Source organism: Alligator mississippiensis, chromosome 9 (genome assembly GCF_030867095.1).
Source record: "Alligator mississippiensis isolate rAllMis1 chromosome 9, rAllMis1, whole genome shotgun sequence".
NCBI classification, from domain to species: domain Eukaryota; kingdom Metazoa; phylum Chordata; order Crocodylia; family Alligatoridae; genus Alligator; species Alligator mississippiensis.
The window spans coordinates 10,958,478-10,983,569 of record NC_081832.1 but is presented as its reverse complement, the minus strand read 5'-3'; the positions used below and the strand labels follow the sequence as shown (position 1 = coordinate 10,983,569).

Genomic DNA, 25,092 nt, shown 5'->3' with positions numbered 1-25,092 from the left:
AATGCCTGAGAGCACTGGTAAGTAGTCAATTGGGGTTGACAAAAGGCATCTGGTAATGGTCCTCATGATGTTATTAAGGCTGGACTCCACTTAGTGTGCATGCTTCAGCCTCATACTGGTATACACTACTCATCAGGAGCATACGCAAGTGCCATAGTGAAGGTGTGAAGTGTTTAGAAACTTGCATCCTTTTTGGTGCCAGCAAGGCAACGGATAACAGCTACTTTGATGTTAACCTGACCCTGGACCCCTTCTAGATGCTGGCAATATGTAAGGGTCCATCCAGTTCCACTTCTAAATAAGTAATGGCATAACAATGTTCAAGTGTCGGGTTGCCAATCTTGACTTTTATTTCTTTCTTCATTTGGTTGTTATTTAGGTGGACGGCTGTTGCCACTGTTTTAGCGAGGCTGAGCTGGAGATGCCATTTATGGAAGTAGCTGGCAAGGGCATTCATGCCTGATGTCAAAGTGGATTCAGTGACTTTCCATTGCTTGCTTGAGTTGGTGAGAGCCAGGTTATTGGCATAGCCATACTTCTTGGACTGGGTGTCAGGCAGGTTGGCAATGTACAGATTGAAAAGCAATGGAGAAAGTACTGAGCCTTGTGGGATGCCATCTTTAAGACTTCTAGGATGGCTTTCCTGTCCACTGATGGTCTTGAGAGTGAAAGTGAGGTTCTGAAGTGTGAGCATAATAAAGTTCATTTTGTCAGGTATCATTTGGAGGAGCTTGGAGTAGAGGTCATGGAGCCAGACAGTGTTGTATGCAGCAGTGGGGTCCATCAGGACAGCACCAACCTTCTCTCCAGCCTCAAAGCTCTCTTCAATGTCTTGAGTAAGGAGAGTTACCTGCTCCACTGTTGACCTTCTGTGTTTAAATCAGCCTGCTCCTTAGGCTGTGGATCAGTTATGGGGTAGATTTGGGCATACATGAGGTGTTCCAGTAGCTTGAATGGAACGCGCAGGAAGGAGATAGGTCTATAGCTACTTGCATCATCCTTGGCCTTGTTAGGCTTTAGGACTGCAGTGACTGCGGTCTTTCTCCAAATGTGAGGGATTTTGTTGCATTTAACACAAATGGAGATGAACTCATGAAGCCAAATGATTATCATCTCCCCAGTGTTATGAAGAAATTCAGTATTTATGGCATCAGGCACTGGTGACTTGTTGGTCTTTAAAAGCTTAAGGGCTGCCATCATTTCCTTAGTACTGAATTCTCCAGACAGGTGAGCATTGGGACCGTGAGTTTTCCAGAGCTGTTTAACTTCTTTCTTTATCTGCCTAGTGAATCCCTTGTCAGGTTTGATGTAGTGGCCGTTACGCACAAGTTGAGTTGCAATAGCATCCGCTTTGACTTCATACTTGCTCACACTTTGTTTCTTTCCTATGAGCTGGTTTATCTTCTGCCAAGCCTGCCGGTTGGAGTGCAAAAAGTTAAATCAACTCTGATGTTTCTTCCCATTGAGCTTTTCTGACTTTGTCTAGATGGCTAATGAATTCTGTGGCATCATTGTTGGCTTTGGCTCAGCTGAGATGAAACTTTCTCTTGGCATTCATAATCCCAGCCAGGGATATACTTTTTCCTATACCCTCTGGGGATACTATGCCATGTAAGCAGCATTCACATCTGTATTCCATGGGTTTGACAGTGATTCAGCAACAGAGTTTGTATCAATTTGAATTTTTCCCACCTGGCTTTGCAAAAGTTCCATCTAGGTGATGGTCTGCTGTTTGTTGGTGCTACAAAGAGGTGTACGATTAGTGATGGCTAATGTTGTGTCCATGGGAATTTCTCCAACGCTCATTTGGTAGGCTGACAGCTGACATTTACACTTGAGAAACCCAAGTCAGGGTTGGTAGTTGTCTGCCATCTTCTTGATTCAAAGCTGTCAGGTTCTTTGAAGTCAACTAGCAGGTACAATTTGTTAGTTGAGGCCCAGGTAGCTAAGAACCTCCCCATCAAGATTTATATTCTTATAGACTCAAATGGTATATCATGAGTTGAAATCACAAGCTCCACTGCATGGGTGTGGGATTGATTGGTGGCAGTTGGGCAGAAGATAGAGGAATTCCTGAGGCTTATAGACATTGACAATGGAAGTGTCACCGACCTTGATAGTGAGCCACTCAATGTTGCTTCCTCACCAGATGACAACAACTTAGCACCACTCAGTATCTCTTTTGATGAAGGTTGCAAGGCTGTAGGTCTTGCTGAGGATGAAGGCAGCCAGACTAAAGCCTTGCAGCTCTAGTCTGTCAGGTGATTCACAGTGCATTTCGCGCAGGGGAATGACAGCTTCATTGTGTTCAACGGCAATCAGACTAACAACAGATTAGCTGTACTGCTTCCTTCAGTGTTGAGTTGTAGGATAGTAGATGGAGATTTATTGCCTACTAGCCATGTGGGCCCAGAGGCTGTAAACACTCACCCTAACAAGGGCACTATGCTTGGTGTGGGAACAGATTTAAAAAGTAGATTATTAATAAAGCAGTATCAAAAATAGGAGCTAGTCTTGGTCAAGTTTCCTTCCCTAACCAGAGCCTTAATCTGCTTGCCAGGTAAGAAGCAAAGAAGCAGCAAGAGGGACATGAGTAAGAGAGAAAAAGACCACTAGTAGGAGAAGAGAGCAGGCCCTTTCTTCCCCACTATGGCTCCAAAGCTGCCACTGCAACACTGATTAAAAAAAAAAAAAAAGAGCAGGGAAAGCCTCAAGTCTACCCATCTATCTGCCTATTTCAGCAACCTCCTGGCAGTACCTTTAGCCTCCAACTGCAGTAGTAGCTACCAGTCTACCCACCCAAATGAGTAGGAGATAATGATTCACCTCCTCCAACTAATACTCATTTTTTCCTCTAATATAAGCAAAAGAAGCACAATTGGGATTACTTTTGTTCTATTAGCAGGTACTGTTTTCATACAGTACTAAATATACTGCTAAACACAGCGCTGTCACATGCTAAGGGTGTAGGAAAGCAGAGAAAGAATTTAAGATAAAAATAATGGATAAGCATCTATGAATATCTATGTACAAAGATATGGCATACATCCTTTGGCTCTGTCTATATGTCAGACATTCACACACGTTGATCTTTACGGTCTGTCCAAGAAATGTTCACACTTTCATTTTAAGGCTAGAAAACAAACTAAAGGAACATTCGTATCTTCAAGCAGCATATGCAGTTTTGCATAGCAAGGATCTTGGCTAAACTAAACCAGATTTTGTGTTTTTACTGGGTGCGTCTACACGTGCACTTTAATGCACATTACCTTATTTTAATGCACATTAAAGCATCACAAAAACCCATGCTCTTTAGCCAACGCACATTAACATAGGCTAATGCATATTCTTCTAATACGTCACAATGGAGGGTGCTTTTACACGTGCTCTGTGGGTGCAGAGGTGGCACTTTACATTAGAGAGGCTCCAAGAGCTGCTCTAATAAAAGTGCCCCCATGTCTCCTGTATCAGCACCCCCATGGTTAAAAATGGTAGCAGGGGCATTGAACGAAAGCTTGTTTGATGAGCTTTAGTTCAAGTGCCTCACCACCATTTTGAAGCATGGGGACATAGATACCTGATACGTGGGAGGCTGCTGGAGCATAGCAGTTGCCACGCTCCAGCAGGCTTGATTAATTCATTCTGCTCCAAAGCGCTGGAATTGCAGTGTGTCAGAGCAGCCTCAGTGCTCGTGTACAGGCACCCATAATGGTTCTGTATTTGAGCTGTCATGTAGATAATGATGAAGTATAGATAAGAAAATACAAATACGGCATTGAATTTTTTGACTTCATATTATTTAAAAGACTTATTAGAACATGAAAATTAAAATTTAAGAAGTAAAATAAACCATAAACTGGTCATTTAGATTTTCAGTTGGCATAAATCATTCTGACTTCAATAGACTTACACAGATATCCAGCTGATGGTATATTTTAACAGGCTGCTGTTTAAATAGACTTATTACAGCTAGATAGCATTTACAAAACACTCATGGGACTGAGATTCTGCACCATAGTACACCTGGATATTTCTTGCTGGTCTCACAGAAAATTCAAAGCCTAGATTTTTCAATCAGTTGTAACACATGGACAGGTTTCACTTAGTAAATAGCATCTCATTTTAGAAAAGACTGGAAACAATTTTAAACGGCTTTTATTATAATGTGCAAGTGCCACGAAATGTAAAATGTCAAGTGCAGGAGAAGCACTGGTAACTTTAACTCTGCTGTAAATACTTGTATTTAGATGTATATTGTTACAGCAATGCTACAAACTGGAACTCTCATCCCTGAGCACAATGCTTGATAAAGCTCCAAGACCAACAAAATGTGGCAAGGGCAATTAAATATGTGCAAAAACAAAAACAAAGAGATGTTTAATCTGTGGTTGGCAGTGCAGAGCAATGATGCATGAGCACCTGGAGAAAATTTTCAGTACAGATCAGAGCCAAGTGCTCAGAACCCACAATGAACAGACAGACCAGTCCTCACTTTGGGCAAATGAAGTGGTCCAAAAAAGAGGCAGATGGAGTTCAGTGTTGTTAAGTGAAAAGTAATGCACATGGCGAAATATTATCTCAACTATTCGCATAGAGCTGGGCCCCCAACTATCTGTTACAACTCAGGAAAGAGAGCTTAGAGTCATTGTAGATAGTTCTCCAAAAAACATTCACTCAGTGCACAGCAGCAACCAAAAAAGCCAATAAAATATTGAACATTGTTAAGAAAACATCATTATACCACTGTATAAATCCTTGGTGCAGTCATATCTTGAGTATTGCATTCAGTTCTCATCTCCCATCTCCTCAAAAAGGATGTAGTGGAATTAAAAATGGTACAAAAAAGGCCAACAAAGATGGGGTCTGGAGGGGCATGGAGCAGCTGTCATACCAGAAGCAACTGAAAATGCTAGGACTCTTCAGTTTGGAATGAAGGCGGAGGGAGGATATAATAGATGTTTATAAACTATGAAAGATATGGATAAAATTAATAAGGAACTGTTATTCACTAAGTCCTAGGATACAAGAACACCCATTGAAATGATCAGAAGATAAGTTTTAACCAAACCAGCGGAGGTACTTTTTACATGTAGAACTTGTTGGAATGGTGGAGCATTTAGGTATGTATCCTCTGATATCCCTAACTCAATGACTAGGGAGAGGTCTATCCAACTTGAGCAGGGAGCTGGACCAATTTCATGGGAAGATCATGGGGCTGGTTGCTGTTTTTGAGGGTTTAACATGGTCAGGGTCCCCCCACCCCCCATGTCCCTGATTGGTTGAAGGGCCCCAGTGTCTCTTCCTCCCACTACCGATTGGTCGAGAGAACGGTCTGCTGTGTCTCTGCCCCTTGCTGCTAATTGGAGAGGGGTGGGGCCATATCAGAGACAGCCCTCTCAGCCAATCAGTGGCAAGGAGCAAGGGCAGAAGCCATCTTCTCTGCTCACATTCATGTCGGTCCCCTCTCTCTGCCCTTCCCCACTGGGCATTTTATTTTTAATACGTTTTTTCCCCCCCCCTGCAGATTTTGATGAGATTTAGTAATTTCTGCAAAATCTGCGCAATCAGGCAGTCGCAATTTGGGTAGGTCCCTACCAATGACAGTTGATGCCAGAGAAGATCTGACCAAGGATGAATTACTCTAGACATGTCTTATTCATATCATATACTCTCTTTCTAAAGCATCTACTAATTGCCACTACTGGAAACGGGATACTGGACTGATCCCGTAAAGCACTGCTGTTCTTATGTCAAATGGAGTCAGAAAAAACCCCCTTCTCAATCCCTAGAAAAATAAACTCAGATTAGGCATACAATTCTTCACTTAGGAATTTCATCAGGGCCTTGCTTGAAGCCTTACCTAACTGACGGAAAACTGATGATCTGCCATGCAGCATTTATTAGGAGGAGCAAGACAAATCCATGAGAGCAGTTATACTTCTAACTAAACAAAACTTGACTCCTACTAACATGAAATGACTCAGATCTGAGAGAGGAAGAGATATGTTTCAGTTTCATTTGTGCATTGGGAACTTGCCCTTTTCTGGGGTCGACTGTTGGTTCCAGCCTCTTAACCTGTAGGATTCAGGGAGTGCAGGCAGCCTCTCAGGGAGGGGACAGGCAGCACGGCAGCGGAGAGGGCACAGAACAGAAAGCAGAGCAGCACGTGAGGCAGGGAGCACAGGGCAGGAAGCAGAAAGCAGAGCAGCAGATCGGGTAAGGGAAAGGGATCAGAGCAGCACTCGAGGAGGGTGTGAAGGCTAATTTATGACATGCCTGCCAAAGAGGTTGGCTACCACTGTTAAGGGTGAAAAGCTCAAGAAAGCAGCAGTAAGTGACATGTGCATGGTCAGACAGCATCTCTCTGGCAAAAAGTCCATTGTAAGGATGCAGCTATATAAGCCTGAGCTTCTCCCTCGAGTCCGATTGTCATGCAGGTTTACAGGGGAAGCGTGAGGAAGCCAGTCGCAATTCTGAATGACTGATTCATCTCTAATAAACCATAATCAACATCTTGAATATTCATGATATCCAGAGTCTGTGCTTTGAACTCATATGCTCATACTTTAAATGTATATTTGCCTCTCTTATGGGGGCGAGTGGCTGCATTCTGCACTAGCTGAAGTTACAGAATGGCTTTTCAAGGGAATCCAGGGCAGAGCTTACAAGAGAGGTCCAGCCTGGGGGTGACAAAGGCAGTTGCAAATATTTAATTGTAAAGCAAACTCTGAAGAGTCTGGGACTTTTAGCTCATGCTGCACAGACTCATGTTTTGAACTGGTGAAGTCCCCACCTTAGTCCTTGGTGTGCTGACTAAGATGGGAGCCGTCATGTAGAAGGCAGATGTAACACTTGCATCCTCCCTCAGTGGATTTGGTAGGACAAAAGATGCACATACTGAGCAGTGGCTTATACATTCACAGGCATGCACATCTAACTGTCTCTTACCTTTTGCTGACTACATAATTTGGGACTACATAAAAATTCAGTTTTACAGAAGTAAATGAAGTCCAATACCATAATCTTTTTAACAGCTGGGCTAACCCACCGGATACATCATGTATTATCAACGTACCAACCTGAGTTCTTTTAGTATTCAAAGAAAAGGTTCCACCTATGTACTGTTATCATATAGACAACACTTACTTAATCTAGCACAGATTAAGAGTGAATAGGTGAGGGACCATCATGTTTGTCCAGACACAGTTGAAAAGTCTTTGTAGCAGGGACAGAACCTTTGAATAATCATACTCCTAAACCATGTTACAGTCCAAAGAATTACATATATAGTTAATGTAGATTATTCTTTCATTTCTCTGTACTTTGTACTATAACTTTGAATTTCTAGAAATCTAATAGAGGCAGCTGCCATTTTATGTTTAGTCATTTCATTAACATCAGAGGAGATGGTGGCACTCCTGGGGAGTTTACTTTCTTCAGAAGTCAAGCATATTTTTAGCTTTTCTATATGCAAGACACTGCCAAAAATGCACGTTCATGGCACAATTCAAGGTCACAGGCGACTCCTTCCTTACCTAACTGAAACATATCATAACCAAGTTTGGGGGCAACGATCAGTAAAACTTCCATACTGTAGACAACATGAAAGATGAAGTACCTAGATTCATAGATGTTAGGGTCAGAAGGGACCTCAATAGATCATCGAGTCCGACCCCCTGCATAGGCAGGAAAGAGTGCTGGGTTCAGATGACCCCAGCTAGATGCCTATCTAACCTCCTCTTGAAGATCCCCATACCTATCGGTTTACAATCCTTTTCATAGTAATGATTCCTGGTTTAGGAGCAATAGGACCCTACGCACTTCTCAATCTGTTTTATACACTACATGGAAAACCATGACAAAAAGTTCTAATATGTACTACTGTTTAATACTGGTTTGAGCCAGAACAATGCACGGCAACTAGCCAAGAACACAGTGTCAGGAATCAGAAAATGAAACATGAATGTTTAGTAGTGCAAAAGTGCAAGTAACATTCTTACCTTGACATTTACTGAAATTGCTACTCATAGACCCAGAAACAGGGTTTAATGAAAAAGTAGAAGTAGATTTGTTAGTTGCTCTAAACATACCAAAGATTGAAATGTGCAAGCTCAGGTTTAAAGCCGATTTCCCCCCATTAAATAAAGCTTGGTTCTGGAGCCCTTACACTGGTGTCCCAGGCAGAAAACAGATCTCATGTTAAACTGAGGCCAGATAGTAGCAAAAAGGCTGAGAAGAGGCGAGGAGGAGGAATGACTAGATATAAAGCATTTGTTAAAGAAAAACAATAAAGCAATGCTTATTTGTACTTCAACCCCCGTCCCTTTAATTTTGTTAACAGTTTCTTTTTGGGGCTTGAGCAATTTATACATTAGAGGCATTCTGAGTAGATCAAAGGATGGATCGTCAGAGCTAGGTCATTACATTAGCTGAAGATCGGACTTGAAATGTATTTTCCCTAACTGATTTCCAAATCCTGATCTTCAACACATACTTCCTAACAGAGATTAAAAGTACGATGCCTAACTTGTGCAACTCCTTAGCAAACACATTAACGTTACCACAAGGCTGAGAAAATAGTCATGTTTTTTCAACCCAAGTACCTATCTTCTGCCATATGTTCACATTCAATCCAGATGCTTATCCTTGCCTTCAATACTTTGTACTACCTTTGCACCCCCATGTTTATGCTGCTTACACCTACATTTAGACAATTTTAGGAGAAACCTTTCATTTCAGGTCATATAATTGGACTATTTTATAGACTGTGGAGCAAAACAACTCAAATCTGGAAGTCTTTAATATTTACAATTCATACAACCATTGAAAAATGGCATTGGCAGGTCAAATGAGCCTGAGATTTACCTCCTGTGGCTTGATTTATTAGAGGCAGTGTATGAGAACATTTTGAAACCTAGCAATTTAGCTGCTGACCCATGGAATTGGCCTTCTTCATCCTATCCAAGCCCCATTCTTTTGCCAATTATCTCTGTCTCCCTCCCTATATATTAACTTCCATGCTGCAGTTTCAATGTGCCATCAGAGTGATGGGAATTAACGCAGCTTGACTATCCATGCTGAGCTGCTGACTGTTGCATACAAGAAACTTTTGCTCCCTTCAAAATGTGAAATGCTCTCCTCTATTCCACCTTGCAAAACACCTTCCCACCACAAACTGAGAGCCTTGCGAAAGAGCACATTTTTGCTTGCAGAACTCAGGCACCAGTGCTGAGACAAAGAAAAGGCTGCTTGCCTCCTACACTCAGCCACCAGCACAAGCCTCGGTGGTTTCTCTAATGTGTTGCAGAGACTCATTTGGGGCTTTGTGGGTGTGCAAAATGGCTAGATGTCCCAAATCATGCTGTTTTCCACCACTGAATTATCCTCTTCCTTCTCTGATCCATTGCCCAAGAATCCACAGCCTATTCCAGGACATGTCCTCCTATGGAGCTGCTGCAGAGATGGAGAGGGAACCTATACCAGTTCCATATGTGCCCTGAAATTTCTTGTGCCAGCCTAGCCTAATGATATGGAAGGTCTTAAATCTTCACTCTGTTGTATTGCTTGTTCTGGTGCAGGCATAATTTGCAGAAGGAAAATCCTAATGCAATTAAATGAACAGCTGCCTGAGAATATTTGAATTATCTTCTCATTCTATTCTGTGCATTTATTTGTTTTTGAATTCACAAGATTTTGAAAACCACAGGAGCCAATTCAGAAGTCTGAACTGAAACATGAGCTTATCTTTTCATCTGACTGCAAACATCAATACTTATTGTTGCTTAGGCATTAACCTTTAATGGTCCACATGTTAACAGAAGCAAAGTGGGTACGACAGACTTCTTTTTCCAGCACCTACCTTCATCATTCTTTGCAGAAGAAACAACCTGCACAACCTGAAGTGTGACAGGCCCATTTTGAACATTGCCTGGAAGTTCAGATGCAGCCTGAAACATTAAACAATATATAGTTCAGCTTAAGAATTTGCATACCATAATATAGCAGAAGACTTGGGTAACATTTTTAGAAGTGCCTAAGGGATTTAGGAGCCCTCGTTTTCAACAATGACTTAAGACCAGATTTTCAAAAAGTATTTAGGTTCCTAAACATGTAGATTGGTACTAAGAAGGATTTTCAAAGGAGCAGAAGGTCATTTACCTTCTTAGGCATGTTTGTAAATCTGACTGGAAATCTGCTTATCTCTAGGGACATCTTTACACATGCTCCAGGGGTGGAGGGGCGAGGGGAGCACTTTGATTAGAGTGGCTCTTGGGAACCACTCTAATTAAAACACCTGCAGTGTCATGTGTATTCAGCATCCTGCACTTCAAAATGGCAGTGGCAGGGGTGTTTTAACTAAAGCTTGTTTGATGATTTTTAGGTAAAGCACCTTTGCTGCCATCCTGAAGCACATGGACACCAAATACATGAGATGCTGAGACTAATAAGCACACTCCAGCAGACTCGATTAACTGAGTCTGCTCTGATGTGCTGTATTACAGTAGTTTGGAGCAGACGTCCTGCACATCTACAGGCACCCTAGATGCTTGAAAACTTATAAAATATGGCCCTTAGGCAGCCAGCTCTCCCACATCCCAGGAAAACTACCTCACCATTAGGTTCTTGGGTAGTTTCTAGTGGAGCAGATTCCTTCCCTCATTTTTCCTCCCCAAGACTTTTTTCTTGCTCTAAAACAGAGCAAGACCACATTTTAAAATCCTCAATTATATAAAAAAAAAAAAAAGAAAAGAAAAACACCCCCCAAAAACCCACAATTCTTTTTCTCACCAGCATCTTTGTAGTACCCACGGCACTGTTATTGACCCAGGGAAGTAGGTAGAAGCCTGAGTGTGCTGGGGTACAGTAATAGTTCTTGTATCTCTGGTAGGAAAATGAAGTACATTCGACCCAAGCAATGGTATGAATGCATGTGAGGTAGTGCCACAGCCCAGATAGCCGCAAGCCCTCTGTAGCATAGACGACCGTGTTTCATTCTTGGATTTCCAAGGGCAAAAACTGGGCCTCCAGGAAATCAATGGGAGTTTTGACATTGCTTTCAGTGTGATCAAAACATTATCCCAAGAGTCAAGGCTCCATGTACTCATATGCATTATGTAACTTGAAATAGATGTGCAAATCAAAGTCTTAATACATAGATTTTGCAGACAATAAGATTGGGATTTTCCAAAGCACATAGAAGAGGCATGCATTTGAATTCTTCTGTGAACCATTCTTAGTACTGTAGCAATAGTCAAGAAAAATTAGAATGAGTATTTCTCAGTTACCTGAGAATCATCTATTGTCCTGTCTTGATCTTCAGCTTCTTGTGAAACAGTGGTAGCATTCCCCATTCTTGCTGTGATAAGGAAAAAAAAGCAAAACACTTTGAGTTCTTGCTCATTAATGTGAAAACGGTGCAAGCTCATTAATGTGAAGTTGGTGTAGCAGGACAGTCTGAGGAAGCAAATGACCACAGGTTTTAGTGGACAGCTTAATTTCCTACAAATGCAGAAATGTCCGTTTTTCATGAAATCTCTACGCCTTTGATACTGGGTTTAAAGTAAAGCGCTGAGTTTAAAGTGTTTTTGGCGTTTGTTTGGTTTTTTTACATCTGAAACCAATCATCTTGAGTAGGGGGTTAAACTAGGTAATTTCCTTAAGTCTCTTCTACCCCGACTTCTCTATGATTCTAGCAACTCAAATCTATAGCCAGATATATTTTCCTGCCTGCACTCAAAAGCGTGCTGCTGTTGGTGGTTAAAAAGTTATCTCAGGTAACACTCTTTGATCTATTGTGTAATGTAGGCATACCCTTCTTTACAGCATCATTGCTCATTTATAAAGAGCTGAATTCAGCATCAATTGAAGTAAATTAAAAGACTCCTCTAGACAATACATTTTAGCAACTCATTAAATTTTCTATTATTTTTATTGTGTTATACCACTGGAACTCACCAGGCCTTTGGATTGTAACCTTTTCTGGGCAAGGTATGCTGCTGCCTACTTAGTCCTATGGGTGTGACAGAAAGTCTATTCAATTAATAGAAAGACTCCCGCTGATTTTGGATCAGGGCCCATATATTGTTAATGTTAAATAAACATAAAGAGATGAGCCTCAGGCATATCCTCAAACAGGAGCCTTTAGGAATTGTCCTGCTCCAGTGCCAGTTCCAAACTTAGTGGCTCTTTCCATTTCATTTGTATCAAAAAAGCAAACTGTCACTAGACCCATACAAGTGTGTGTAAAACTCTAAAAGGCTTATTAAATCAGTTAAGCAGTATATACTGAGTTCTGCTCTCCTTTACACTCACGTGACCCTGTAAAAATTACATAGATCATTACATAGTGTTACTGAGAGCAAATGTTTTCTCTTAGTGTTTTAGTTTTACTAAACTTGCTTGGTTTGAGTTGGGGTCTAGAAGACCGGAGGACACGATTTTTGCTGAAACCACCCAGAATGGCAATTCAAACAAACAACTGACTATAGTTAAGTCCCAGATTCAGTTTATAGGGCCTCAGACTTGGCACAGTCTTTGCAGGGCTTGTTTTGCAAGATTAGATCTGAATCTGAAGCAGGCTCCCAAGTTTTGCAAAATCCTGGTGGGGCTCCTCAATTAGAAACGGTCACTTTGCTCTGCTAAGGGCCTAATACAGGCTTGAGCTGAACTTTTAAATGGCCCTATTGCCTGAAGTATATGAATGTGACCAATACATTTATTTCCGTAGGGAACCTGTGTGAGTACAGGTTATAGGACTGAGCTGTGACTTAAAACTGCAAAAATACTACAAAGGAGGTTTATCTCCTTGGCTGTTATGTCCATTATTAAATCACAACTTTTGATTTACTGTGGAAAACAGCCAAGATTTCCCCATGGATATACAATGGTCCTTTGTCCTTGCTGTGTAATTTTGTTACCTAGCAACTTTAAGTATCATGGTATCTGAAGAAAAAAAAAAAAAAAAAAAGATTCAAATTCTACAGCTTATTCTCCATGGGGAGGAAATTCTATGTATAGTTAGATCTGAAGAATTTCTGTTTTCTATACACCATGTATAACAAACCTTACCTCTTCCTGCAAAGAGACTACAACATTTGCAATGTTTGCAAACTATGCACTTCATTTTTCACCCATGCTTTAGCTATAGTATTGGCGTACCTCAAAAAAAAATAAATATAGTATTTATTATTTCCTTAAAGTCCTGATTCAGATATCAGTGCCAGTCTATTGAGTTCAACTAAGTAAATCTTGATTTCTAATGGCATAACTGAGATAATAAATTTACCATCCACTTTTAAAAAATACTCCAGTTGATTATTCTAATGACTATAGAACACGTGTAACACTGGGCGCGTCTACACATGTACTTTAATGTGTTAGCCTATTTTACTGTGCATTACAACATGAAGGCAAAATCCGTGCTAATATACTAATGCTCAGTAAAATTAGTGCGTCTAAAAAAGCATGCAGCCTAATGTGCATTTAGTTAGTACCTCACATTAGAGGTACTAAATTTAATGCACAGTAGCAAAAGCACATTAATGAATGTGTAGACGCAGTCACTGACACTTAACTTTAAGGGATCCTTACCACTGTCTCTTGTCTTATCTCTTTACCTTTTACCAAGAGAGGAAAAGTGAACTTGAAGGCTGCTTTGGATAAAAGGCTACTTGTTGCATCATTGATTTAGATGATTCTGAAAGTGTACCCAAAAAGTCTGACAGAACATGCCCTTGTATGAGTGTTTGCGATATAGCCACTCAGACTTACCTCGTGTCACAGCAATTGATTATTTTGTATTACAAATGGCTGGTCAGCAATGTAATGAGGAATGTGGTTATTGAAAAGAATTAAGTAACAAGTCCGTTGCAGTTACTAACAGAACAAGATAACACTGCCTAGGATTAAGGCATGGTTCACTCTCTAGTAATGCTGTTTAAAATAAAAGCAAATGCATACATATGTATATACAAGTTTCTGTCTTATATTAAAGAAAAAGTGAAAGGTCACTGCCACCTATAGTCAAAGCTAAGTATCAGCAGAAATTATGATAAAAAACATGTAGATTCATAGATGGCTATGCTAGGGGCTGGAAGGGACCTTGCAAGATCATTGGGTCCAGCACCCTGCATTAGGCAGGAAAGCCAACTGGGGTCAGATGGCCCCAGCGAGGTGACTGTCCAGTCTCCTCTTGAAGATTTCCAGGGTAGGCAATTGCACCACCTCTGAAGGGAGCACAGTCTGGACAGTGGACACCCTAAATTTGAAGAAGCTTTTGCTAGTGTTAAGCCTGAAATGGTCTTCCAGTAGTTTGTGGCCATTATTCCTGGTTTTCCCCAAGGGTGCTCTGGTGAACCATTTATCACCGATCCTTTGATGTATTCCCTTGATGTAGCAGTAAGCTGCTACCAGGGGAATATATCAAGGGCTCAGTGAACAATTGTTCAAGTGATGAACAAAACGATGTTCAAGCAACTGTCACTTCAACTGGTTGTATCCAGGTAGCGCTGATATATAGCGGTTTCTGTCATTTTCTCCTGCCACCACATTTAGGTATCAGTGTAGCAGACTTGTGCAAGGTTTTCAGCAATCCCTTTTTGCAGCCAGAGTTTCAAGGGAGCTCAGCTCAGGGTTTGCACATACAAAAAACTTCTGGCAGAAGTGGGATTTACCATACATCCATAGTAACTGCTTGTGTACATGCTTTTACCCTACAGTAGCTGGAAGCTAATTTGTGACAGTATCTCCCTAGCAAGGCCTTAGACAGTAGCAAGTAATGGTTAATTGCTCAGCATAGTTCCCGCTGTGCCAAGGGCCGGTTTATAAGAACAATACCTTTTTTCCATGCTTAAAGCCTTTCCAAGCACACAGACTGCCCCCTGACTTCACTCTTGGTTGAGGTAAGGGTTTTTGTGGGTGATATTTTTATTGAACTGACTGTATTTCTCAGCATTCAACTACCACTGGCCAGGCCCAGAAGATGGTATGACTCTTCGCAAGGCGTTACAAAGTGCTGCTGAATTTTTTATTTTTTTTTTTATTTCTCTTCCAGAAATGGAGGTGAGCCATAACATCTGAATTTGGGTTCAAACATTTCCATCTCCTGAGAAGGCAGGGCACAACATGAGTTGAGGCATCTAGAAAATTGGTGATACAATTCACAGCCACATTCTTCCAGTGAAAGTACGGTAAGATCTGGGCTTCCATTTAAAGGCCATTTCCACTCTGGCAAGCCCTTTCCCACAGAAAATTCTTGTTTGCTGGGGGGCGTTTGCACAAATATAGGCAGAGGGGAAAATGTCTATCAAGCACGCTATTACATCTGAGGTACGGTTCAAAGCAGCAGCTTGCATCCTGAACAAAAGAGCAGAAGCCACATCCATTCACAAAAACGAGGGGGAAAGAAGCAGGAGTGTTAAATTAGACGAGACTTCCTGTACCGCTAAGTCCATCCTCTCAGATCACACATGTCATGGGAAAGACTGAAAATATTCAGAAACTCTCAGGATCAGGCTTATATTTCCTTTTAAGCAGAATCAGGTATTGTCAGTCACTTTCTGACATGCACTGCTTCTCTTTCTTGCGCTCGCTGCTGAGTTCTCTTCCAATCTCACTTGATACCTGACATAACATATATTTCACTTTATTAATTATTTATTTCTCTTGGGGCAGTGCCAGGTCATGGACTAGTACACCTTTTTCCTAGGTGCTATATAAAAATCAGAACAAAAAGGACACCCCTGAAACAACTAGGTTATGGTTTCAGTGCATAGGCAAACTGCTAATGCAGGCAAACTGCTGGGTCCAAACTGGCCAAGTCTAGAGTGCTATGGACTATTACAGCAAGTTACAATGACATTTTCTTAGGAGATACAACCTGGAAGACAGGAATGTAGTCAAGCTGGTTTTGAAAAGCAGGTATGCCACTGAACTAAGCCAGCCAAAGCCTATAAATTATTCATTTTCAGGAAAGTTAGAAAAAATGGTATTTTTCCTGTGTTCGGTTAACTATGGTGTTTCTTCAAGGTTTAAAAAATAAAAATAATAATAATGCGAAAAATAAAACAAACCTGTTGTATTTGTCTTTGTGTAGCAGTGAACATCAATGATGCAACAAAACGCATCTGACTTGCTCCGGGGAGACAATGAATGTTTTGGGAGGGAAAAAAATCAAACTGGGAATTTTTATTCAATCTTTTGTCCACTCAGGGTAAAACCAGAGTGGGACTGATCTTTTAAACATAGTGCCTTTATTAACCAACGTATCACAGTAAGCAGTGTCACATTATTTATTGATAAAGTCTGCATAAATCTGAATTTCAAAGTATGCCACATGGTGTATCTGAGGTCTCTTAACACTTCAGTCTTACATCTTGCCTCACTATAGCTATGCTTACATTAAAGTCAATGCCAAAACGTCTTGTTCCTTAGTGCAGTGACACATGGTACAGACATACTATTTGAGACTGCAACATAGTCTAGAAATGTGAGACAGCTCTAAACACATTAGCTTGCATACTCAAAGCAATCTAGCTACCATAGCATGGACCTTACATAGGTCATTTACCTGGCTGGACAATAAATAGTGTATGTATATCTTATCTCCCAGGCACAAAGGAACAGGGAATTTTGCCATTGATTTTAGTGGTAATAAAACTGCATCCTCCCCTGTTAATACATCCCACCAGTTCTGCCCAATACACTTTTACCCATTTAGAAGTGGCAGATTTTGCCCTTATCCATATACAACCAAGCAAAGATTCATGCTGGGGCAAGGTTTCAAAAATAATCTCCTTCCTGGTTTCCCCGCAGACACCCAGCTCTCAATCATCCTTTTAGTAGACAGTCGGGGCAAGGAGTTTGACACACTGATGCTGGGGGAAAACACTTTTTATCAGTAAATAAGGAGGGAGAGTGTACCCACTTGAGACAGCAGGGCAGGGACAGGACAGCACAAGGGAGGAGTGACATTACTCACTGAACAAACAAGACCCACCCTAGAACAACTAGAATGGCAACAAGGCTGTGACCTATTGCACTAAAAAAAGTACAAAATTGAAGTCCTTAATGCTCCGGGTCCGTAAACAGCTCACATCTTGCAATCAACTGGGAAAGGCAAAACGAACTAAAGTTTGCATGTGCCTTCGCTCTCTGAGCTTTCATGTCAAACTTGATCAGGAAAGTGACCGTCCAAAGCACCAAGCAGGCTTAACTACTATGGTACAGGAGAAACCCTCCCTCAGTAAGTTCAGGTTTTTCTTTCCTTCTGTCTATTCACCGTGATCATCAGGCAGAAAATGCTGATGTGTATCAAGGAACAGCTTACCCCCGCCACTTTGAAGAACAAATAAACCAACACACCGTTTTGAAGCCAAGTCCTTGGCAGAAGTTCACATTTGTCACATGAGAGCACACAGGACTAGGCTGAAGCATGGGACAGAAATGGCACGCAGTAAGGGAGCAAAGCAAGACATACCGGACAAGTCACAATCACAAAACAGAATACAGATTACCTTTCAGAGGCTCCTACCACAGACCCCAGGACCACTGAGCTGACCTGGAGCTGTTCGGGCAGAGGTGCTGCAGTCTCTATGCAAATGTTTTCTACCTGCCAGCTGTGGCTTGTTATACCTTTGGTAATCAGCTGGCTGAGCACTCACAAACACCAGGTACAAATACACAGAGGGGTGGAGTACTTAGTCCTTCCAGCCTGTAGAAATATTTTCTCTTACTAGGCTTTAGTGCCACCCAAACCTGTTCAAGTATATATTTGCTTCCCAGCTGAGCGCTTTCTTTCACTGCTGCTGGGACAGGTTCATAGTCTCTATCTCTTCCTGGGAATGTAACTTTTTGCTGAATGCTTTCTAGGACGCATAATTCTTCCTTCCATTGATAAAACAGGCTGGAAAATGCAATCCTATTCAGCAGTTTGCATTTTAAATGCATCATCAAAGTATTTGTGAATTAATCCTCTCTTAGGCAGGTGTATTCATATTATCATTTCTTACCACAACCAATACACAGACCAGGGGTCGACAATGTTTTTGGGCAGAGTGCCAAAAACACCCACAACCTCAATTTGTAAGATGCTGGTGTGTCAGGGGTGGATGATGTGGGGGGCCTGAGAGGGGCCAAATACTTGTGGCAGCAAAGCCCCAGCCCCTTCCCCACCATCTGCCCTGAGGTGCTCGTGCCAAGCAAAATGCCTTCACGTGCCACACTCCAGCACCTGTGCCAGAGGTTGCCTACCCCTGACTTAGACTTTCAGCTGTTTGAGGCAGGGACCAGGTGACTAAGAGCACAATGGGGCTCTTGTCTGTGCTTGGGATTTTAATACAAATGCTCAAATTCCTGTCCTACAGATGAGGAAAGCAAATCAGAGGGAGATTAGAAGACTTTCACAAGGTCACATCACAAAACAATTTCTGAACAGGAATTTGAAGTTTCTGTTTCTTGGCTCCCTCCCTAGACCACACTGCTTTCCTCGCAGTAGCTTAACAGCAGGAATATTGTGCTCCTTTAAGCTTTAGTGGTGTGAAGATACTAAGGTACACAATGTGAAATTCATCCCAGTTACTAATGTAATATCCTGGGGGTGGGACCCCTAAAAGCTCCTTTGCAAACCCCTCTGGTATACATAAGTAATCTGACTGTCAGTATTACTGACAAGTCTTCTAACATATTCATCAGCCCGCTTTGAACGCTCCATTGTTTGGATCACACATTGTCAGGACGCAGCTAAAACAGACAAGCATTGCATTCCCCGAGCTCTCTTTCCACATCCTGTCTTGCTCATTTCCCTGGGGATGGCACCTTTATTCACAAGCACAAAGCAACTGTGATAACTACAGTTCTTTCTGGCATTAATCCTGAGACAGAAATTGAGGCACTGGGGCAGCCCAATGGTTTAAGTAGCCTAATATCCTGCTTTCAATAGTAGCCAAAGCCCAGTGCTTCTGTGAATGACTCGCTTCCCGTAAAGCATGCAAGTAAAGCACCTAATTATGCAATAACATACCACTGGCTTAGCAGTGTGTGGATGGACGGGGGTGTAGCCTGACTCAGCTAGTGACCAACTCATGCCCTGAAGTTTGAGGACTGATAGCCTTTGTCATTTAAACACAGCTAATGCCACTTCCAATGCTTCTTTTAGCTAGGTTTATCTTTACCAAGCCATTTCCTTGGTGGGTTTTTTTCTATTTCAGGCCAAATCAGCCAAATCAGTTCCAACTTCTACTGACTGAGCAAAGCTCGATCATTCAAGTCTGCTTGGTGCTACCACCAGCAAGTATCCTACCTCTCAGACACTTCAGCTTGGGGATTCAGATACTCCGTGGCAGGCATCCTACATTGCAAGCCCCAAGCCCAGAGGCGGTAGTCTTGCTTGCCCCTAGCAAAAAGCCCATAGGAGCAAGCTAGAGGGAAAACCTGAGAGCAATCCCCCATCACCATAAATTGTGTAGCTAAGATCCTCTCATTGGGAGGCATTTAGTAGACTCTCATACAGGGCTTGGTTGCAGTGCAATGGACAGGTCTTCATCCTCAACTAAGCCAAGTCAATCAAGCCTAAGAAGAAGGGGATCTCCCCTGCCAGGTCAGTAAAGCCACCTGGGTAGAAACCATGATCATGGTATCTCTCCTAAGACATTTCCTTGATTAACATCCTTACAGCCCCTGGAGAGAGCAAAACTTGCTTTTAGCTGCAACCACCAACTCACAAATAAGATACTCTCTCTGGACAGCAAGCTTGGAAACTGTTTTACACAATGGTAAAGAAGGGAGTATGGCTGTGGACGGACAAAACAATTAAACAGATTTTATAGAGGGGTGTGCATTTGCACTGTATTTGCACTTGTGAATGGGAGGTAGTTAATCTTGGAAGGGACGGGGGAAAAAAGCCATGTCACTGCCTGTGGGGGAGGCAGCTGCCCCAGGTGTATGACCTTGTTATTTCTGGTGGGTCCTGATGGGAGTAAAGCTAAACTGGTACAGCTTACCCTGGAAGGAAGCAGCTGCTAATTTACAGTGGTTTAGTGTGCATTTACTCTGGAACAGAGTGGACACACAAAGAGTTATAACATAACAGCTTGAAAGGAAGGAAATTCATCTCCCCTTTTCAATCAGTCTGTGAATACCCCCTGTACAGACTAAGCTAGCAAACTAACACACACATTGTAGTGTTGTCCATTGGTCTCTATTGCATCTTGTGGACCTTTTAGGTTTTGGTAGAATGAATAGTAGTCCCAGAAATCACACTATATTCTGAAATTTCATTGAAAACTGGAACCTGAATCACGCAATTATAGTATTCAACTAACATTAGCTGTGGGCCACGCCTTACCTAATATACTTTTTATACAACGCCTTACTTTTTAATATAACTTACTAGCTTGTTCCAGCTAGACAAGAATAAGATTTTGCATTTCATTGGAAATTTTGCATGATTATTTTTTTCCTTTAAAAACAGAAACAAAACCCAAAATTTTTAAAGTTTTACACAAAACATACAGGAAGAAGGTTCATCGCAAGTCTGTCAGCATGCGTTTTTTGATACAATTGTTAAAACTGTTTTGTTTTTTTTATTACTACATTCTTCCCTGTTTTTTAGAATAAGGGTGATTTTAAAATAAACAGTGTTCCCTTCTGAAAACTCTTCACTGATCATTATTTTTAAATTTAAGTTTGTCAAAATCTACATTTCTTTCAAAGCATATTGCTTTCCAGGAATCCCTGTTTTCTCACGAGAGAATGTTTCTCAGAAAATTTCTGATCACCATTAACACTTATCCAGTTCCAAATCTAGAGGCCTATCTCACAGCTTTCATTCATTTTGTAATCTATTTTTATTTCAACTCCATTTAGGCAAAGTCTCCATTAATAACACAGTTATGGACTGAAAAGAAGATGAGCACAGACTCATGGATTTCTCCAGTCTCTTTAAATATTCATTATACAGCAAAGACTCTGATTGTCATCAGCACTTTTCTCTTGCTTCGTGAACTGTGTATTCTAAGACAAAACCCTTCCTTGGCACTGTACAGGAGACGGACATTCACCATCCCACAGCATTTGCATTTCAGGATGTTTGTTTTCCTTTATTTACTAAAGGCTTTTCTTTTCACCAGTACCTATCCAAGCATTTTTCTTGAACTGTCTCACTGAATTTGGCATGTCCTGGGCAGAACACATTTAGCCTTTTCATCAAAATACTCGTTCTCTTTCCGCAGACTGCAGTAGCACGAGGCAAAGTTAAATCTGCTTCCCTCAGCAAACTGCTCTGCAGCTGTCCCACCTCCAAAAGAGTGATCCAAGTCTGGAACCCGAGCCTGGAGCTCGCTGTCTTGGATTTCCAACACAATCCCATTGAGGTACTGACTGCATCTAACATCAGACATACTCAAGTTTGAGACTAGTTAACTTGGTTACTGCCAGCAGCTAGGGCTATGCAAAGCTTCAGTCTCTGATTCAGTTTGGTGGAGATTCGGCCTAATTTGGTGGTCAAATCTCTGAATCCGAATCAAATCAAAGGACCCTTTAATCTCTCCAAATTGAATCAGAACCCTCCCAATCAATTTGGAGAGATTTGGTGATTCAGACACAGACAGAGCTTTAAATGCTTTTTCTACATATCTCTAGGTACCAGGCAACTCGTGAATGCTGTGATGCTGGGGCGCATGGAGTGTCCCAAAGAAGTGTGGGGGGCTCCCTAGTGCACTCAGCAGTAGACCCAGAAGTGGAGCAGAAGCACATCCAGTTCACTTCTGGGTCCACCAGGGAATTCGCAGGACCCCCCCCCCCCCGCCAGTACCCTTTAGCTCAGCAACCGGTGCCTCCTGGGTCTGGGGGGGGCACCCAGGGTCCGCCTGCGGCTGATCACTGGGCAGGGCCCTGCACGCTTCCCGGTGGACCTGGCGGTGAACCAGAAGCACTTCCAGTCCATTTCCAGGTTTACCGCCAAGCACATGGAGGGCCCCCCCCCCGCACTCCTGTGGGACGCTTCATCTGCTCCAGCATTGCAGCATTCATAAGCCGCACTGGTACTTTGAGGTACGTAGAAAAAACATTTAAATCTGTGTCTATGTCCGAATCAGCATTGAATCTTCAGATTTGGATTCAGCCGAATCAAATCAGGGATGGTGATCTAAATCAGTTAATCGAATCGCTGTCCCTGATTTGGGCCGAATCGAATAGGGCCCGCTTTGCACACCCCTACCAGCAGCATAGCTGTGATAGCAAGGAATTCAGCTCAGGGTGCCTGGATACCTGGGAGGGTTTTGCAGCACATACTGAACTCCATATTGCTGTGGCTACACCACTAGCAGTACCCAATCAAGGCAAATTTAAACCTTGCTTATGTGCCTTTATATAAGCTTCAGTGACTGTAATGATGAAGCAGTAAGGTGCTGAGTCTATGGTGCTCAGCAGCATTTGATAGGGTTGGCTTCCTATTGTGCTGTCATTGGTGGTACACAAATCCTTAGAGAGACTTATACAACATGTGCCATCTTTCTCCTTTGGCTTGTTATTAAGGTCATTTATATGGATGGCAGTCACCTTTCCTATGAAACTCACCTTCTGTTTCCCCATTCTGAGGCAAAATAATATTTGTGCATTTGTACTGTCACAAATAAATCGATTCTACAGTAACTAGTGGGACATATATATCTCTGGTGTCACTTCCCTGACGTCCGTGGCTTTACGCTGGGGGTGAAGCCGGCTTGTCAGTTATGCTGCTGTAAATTCCAAGTCGCTTTATTAAGGTTAGTGGACTTTAAACTGGCATAGCTAAGATCAGAGCTGGGCCATATGTCTGATATAAAAATTTAATCTTTCACAGTCTTCTCTTAATATACAATTACCCATTGATGGGCCATACATTCTTCTGGGGAACATTTCAGTTCTGCTTTTACTGCTCTTTTACATGCAGTTCAAAGACATTCCATATATTCCTACTGTGGAAGAATGTCAGAGCTGACATACCAGCACAGACCACTGGGCTGCCTAGCTTGGTATCCCGGCTCTGCTATTAGTTTCTGCATAATGCTTCTAATTGTACAATTTTTTATCCTGAATGAGGAAGGACATTTGGATGCACTGGAGAATTTTCTCCTAAAGTAAAGCAAACTCTGCTTTGCTGGGAAATAATTGCAACCACTGTGCAGGCAATCAAAATTGCTTCTTTTTCTAGCAGGAGTTTTTGATGAAACTGCCACCAAATAAATCTCTTCCTCCCCCCAAGCTAGAAATGCTCAGCTTGTGCATCTGACAGCTGCATAAAACTGCCTGATATTTAGTGATAGAGACCCCTATTATTTTATATCTTGTTAGTCGGCTTCATTTATTAATGTCCAAAATTTATACCAGCACAGTTGAAATGCTGTCAGATGAAGAGAAGTTTAATGCATTTGTACCTCAGTGTTGTCCACTACCTGATTTGAGGTTCTCTAATGGCACAAGCCCTATTCCTTTGGAATAGGGACTGCTACTAAACATATGCATTTAAAGGTGGTTGACTAGAGCACAAGCAAGTAGGCAATAATATACCTAGGCCAACATTAGAAAGCATAAGGAGCCCAGGAGAAAATGATGGAGAAAAACAAGGTGGAGCTGTGATTCAGTTTGTTTATGGTCTGCTCATTTCAGCCAAAAAAAAATAAATCAGGCTATGCATCATCCTTCTGTCAATCCCATTCCTAGAGGGATAGAGTGGGTCATGAACTTCCCACCTCATCTCTGTCAGGAGGTCTAGGATTGAGCCAGCTGGTATGTTTTTCAACCAGGAACTTTAATAAGAAGAGTCCTGAGTTGCCTAAGGCCTTGTGTTGTCAATAAGCAAAGTCATTAACCATGCAATGAGAGAAGAATTAGCAGGCTTTGTCTGCTCCTTGGTTCTTGGGTAGGTTTTAATTGTATTGTTACATGAGTTCAGCTGGGATGTTTCAGGAGTCAGCTCCCAACTGATGGTTGTGTAATTCTCATTATTTGCAAATTGCAAAATAAAAGGGTTTCTGCAATGTCTAGTTCCAGGGTCATTGAGTTCAAGTTCATTCTTACCCAGGCTTAGCATGGAAAGGGCAATGTCTGTAAATGTGTAACTCCTTTATGTACATCTGCAGAAAAACTACTATAGTTGTGTGCTTTAGGGGGATAAATAGGAGGAATCTATTCTGGTTACGTATATAAAGTGATTCCAGAGCTCTATGTCAGTATTTTTGACCGCTTGGAGGGAGTGTATAGCACAGGAAAGCACAGTGAGAATGAGGAGGTATATTTAATAATAAGAGGCTAAGTTCTTTAGAACTTGTTCAACTAGCTTCCCATCTTGTCTTCAGTTTAATTTGTAGTAAAAATGATACTTGAACATATCACTGTCCACCTTCCTTAGTAAAGACATTTAAGACTAATGGGATTAAGATAAGACATTTTACACTAGACATAAGGAAAAACACCTTCATAAAGAGACCTGCTGTACTGTGGTATACTCTTGCCAGCAAAGCAGTCAAGACTCCATCTTTTCCTAGACTGCAAATTATACATAAAGGAGCTATCTTTAGTCCCCAGCTGTAATGTAGAGTTTGTACATGCTTGGTTCTTGGATAGGTTTGAATTGTATTGTTACATGAGGCTGGGAATGCCCAGGTTCAGTAGGGTTTTCCCAGGTCAGCATTACATGCATAGTATGTAACCACCAAGGGATAGTTGTCTAGGTACCAAAATGGAAGACAATGACTGGGCAATGAAGGCACCAAAATGGAAGGCAATGATCCAATAGAGGATTTAATTGCCTAGAGGTGAGAAGCTGCATCCACTAATGCTTAAGCACTGAGAGACTTTCTATGGGGGAACCTGGAGCTGCAGAGAGGCAATGCAACGAACCTACATGTTGGTCTCAGAGAGGCACCTAGAGGAAACAGTAGGTATGGGGTGCATCTGACCTTCTACCTCTCTCCAGGGCATAAGCACTCAACTCAAGGCTGTAGCGAGGCACTTTTGTCCACTTAGGACCCCAAACCCTAATCCTTCTCTGGCAGTGAGCAGCCAACAAACAAACCTCCACATTACTGAGCAGAGATCGTCTATTTTCTTTTAGGA

General features: G+C 41.9%; 1 protein-coding gene across 6 annotated transcripts in view; it reads right to left on the bottom strand.

The window, feature by feature from the left end:
• Positions 1 to 25,092, bottom strand: part of BCAS1 (brain enriched myelin associated protein 1) — a 112,219-nt gene that overhangs the window by 63,010 nt on the left and 24,117 nt on the right. For 5 of the 6 annotated variants that reach the window (XM_059733134.1, XM_059733135.1, XM_059733137.1 and 2 more), the window contains exons 2-3: positions 11,286 to 11,356; positions 9,860 to 9,947 (exon numbers count right to left, since the gene is read on the bottom strand). In XM_059733134.1, the coding sequence (XP_059589117.1) occupies positions 9,860 to 9,947; positions 11,286 to 11,356 (159 nt within the window). Of the gene's footprint in view, positions 1 to 9,859; positions 9,948 to 11,285; positions 11,357 to 17,513; positions 17,808 to 25,092 lie in introns of those variants that run through there. The other variant, XM_014609702.3, reaches the window with a different exon arrangement.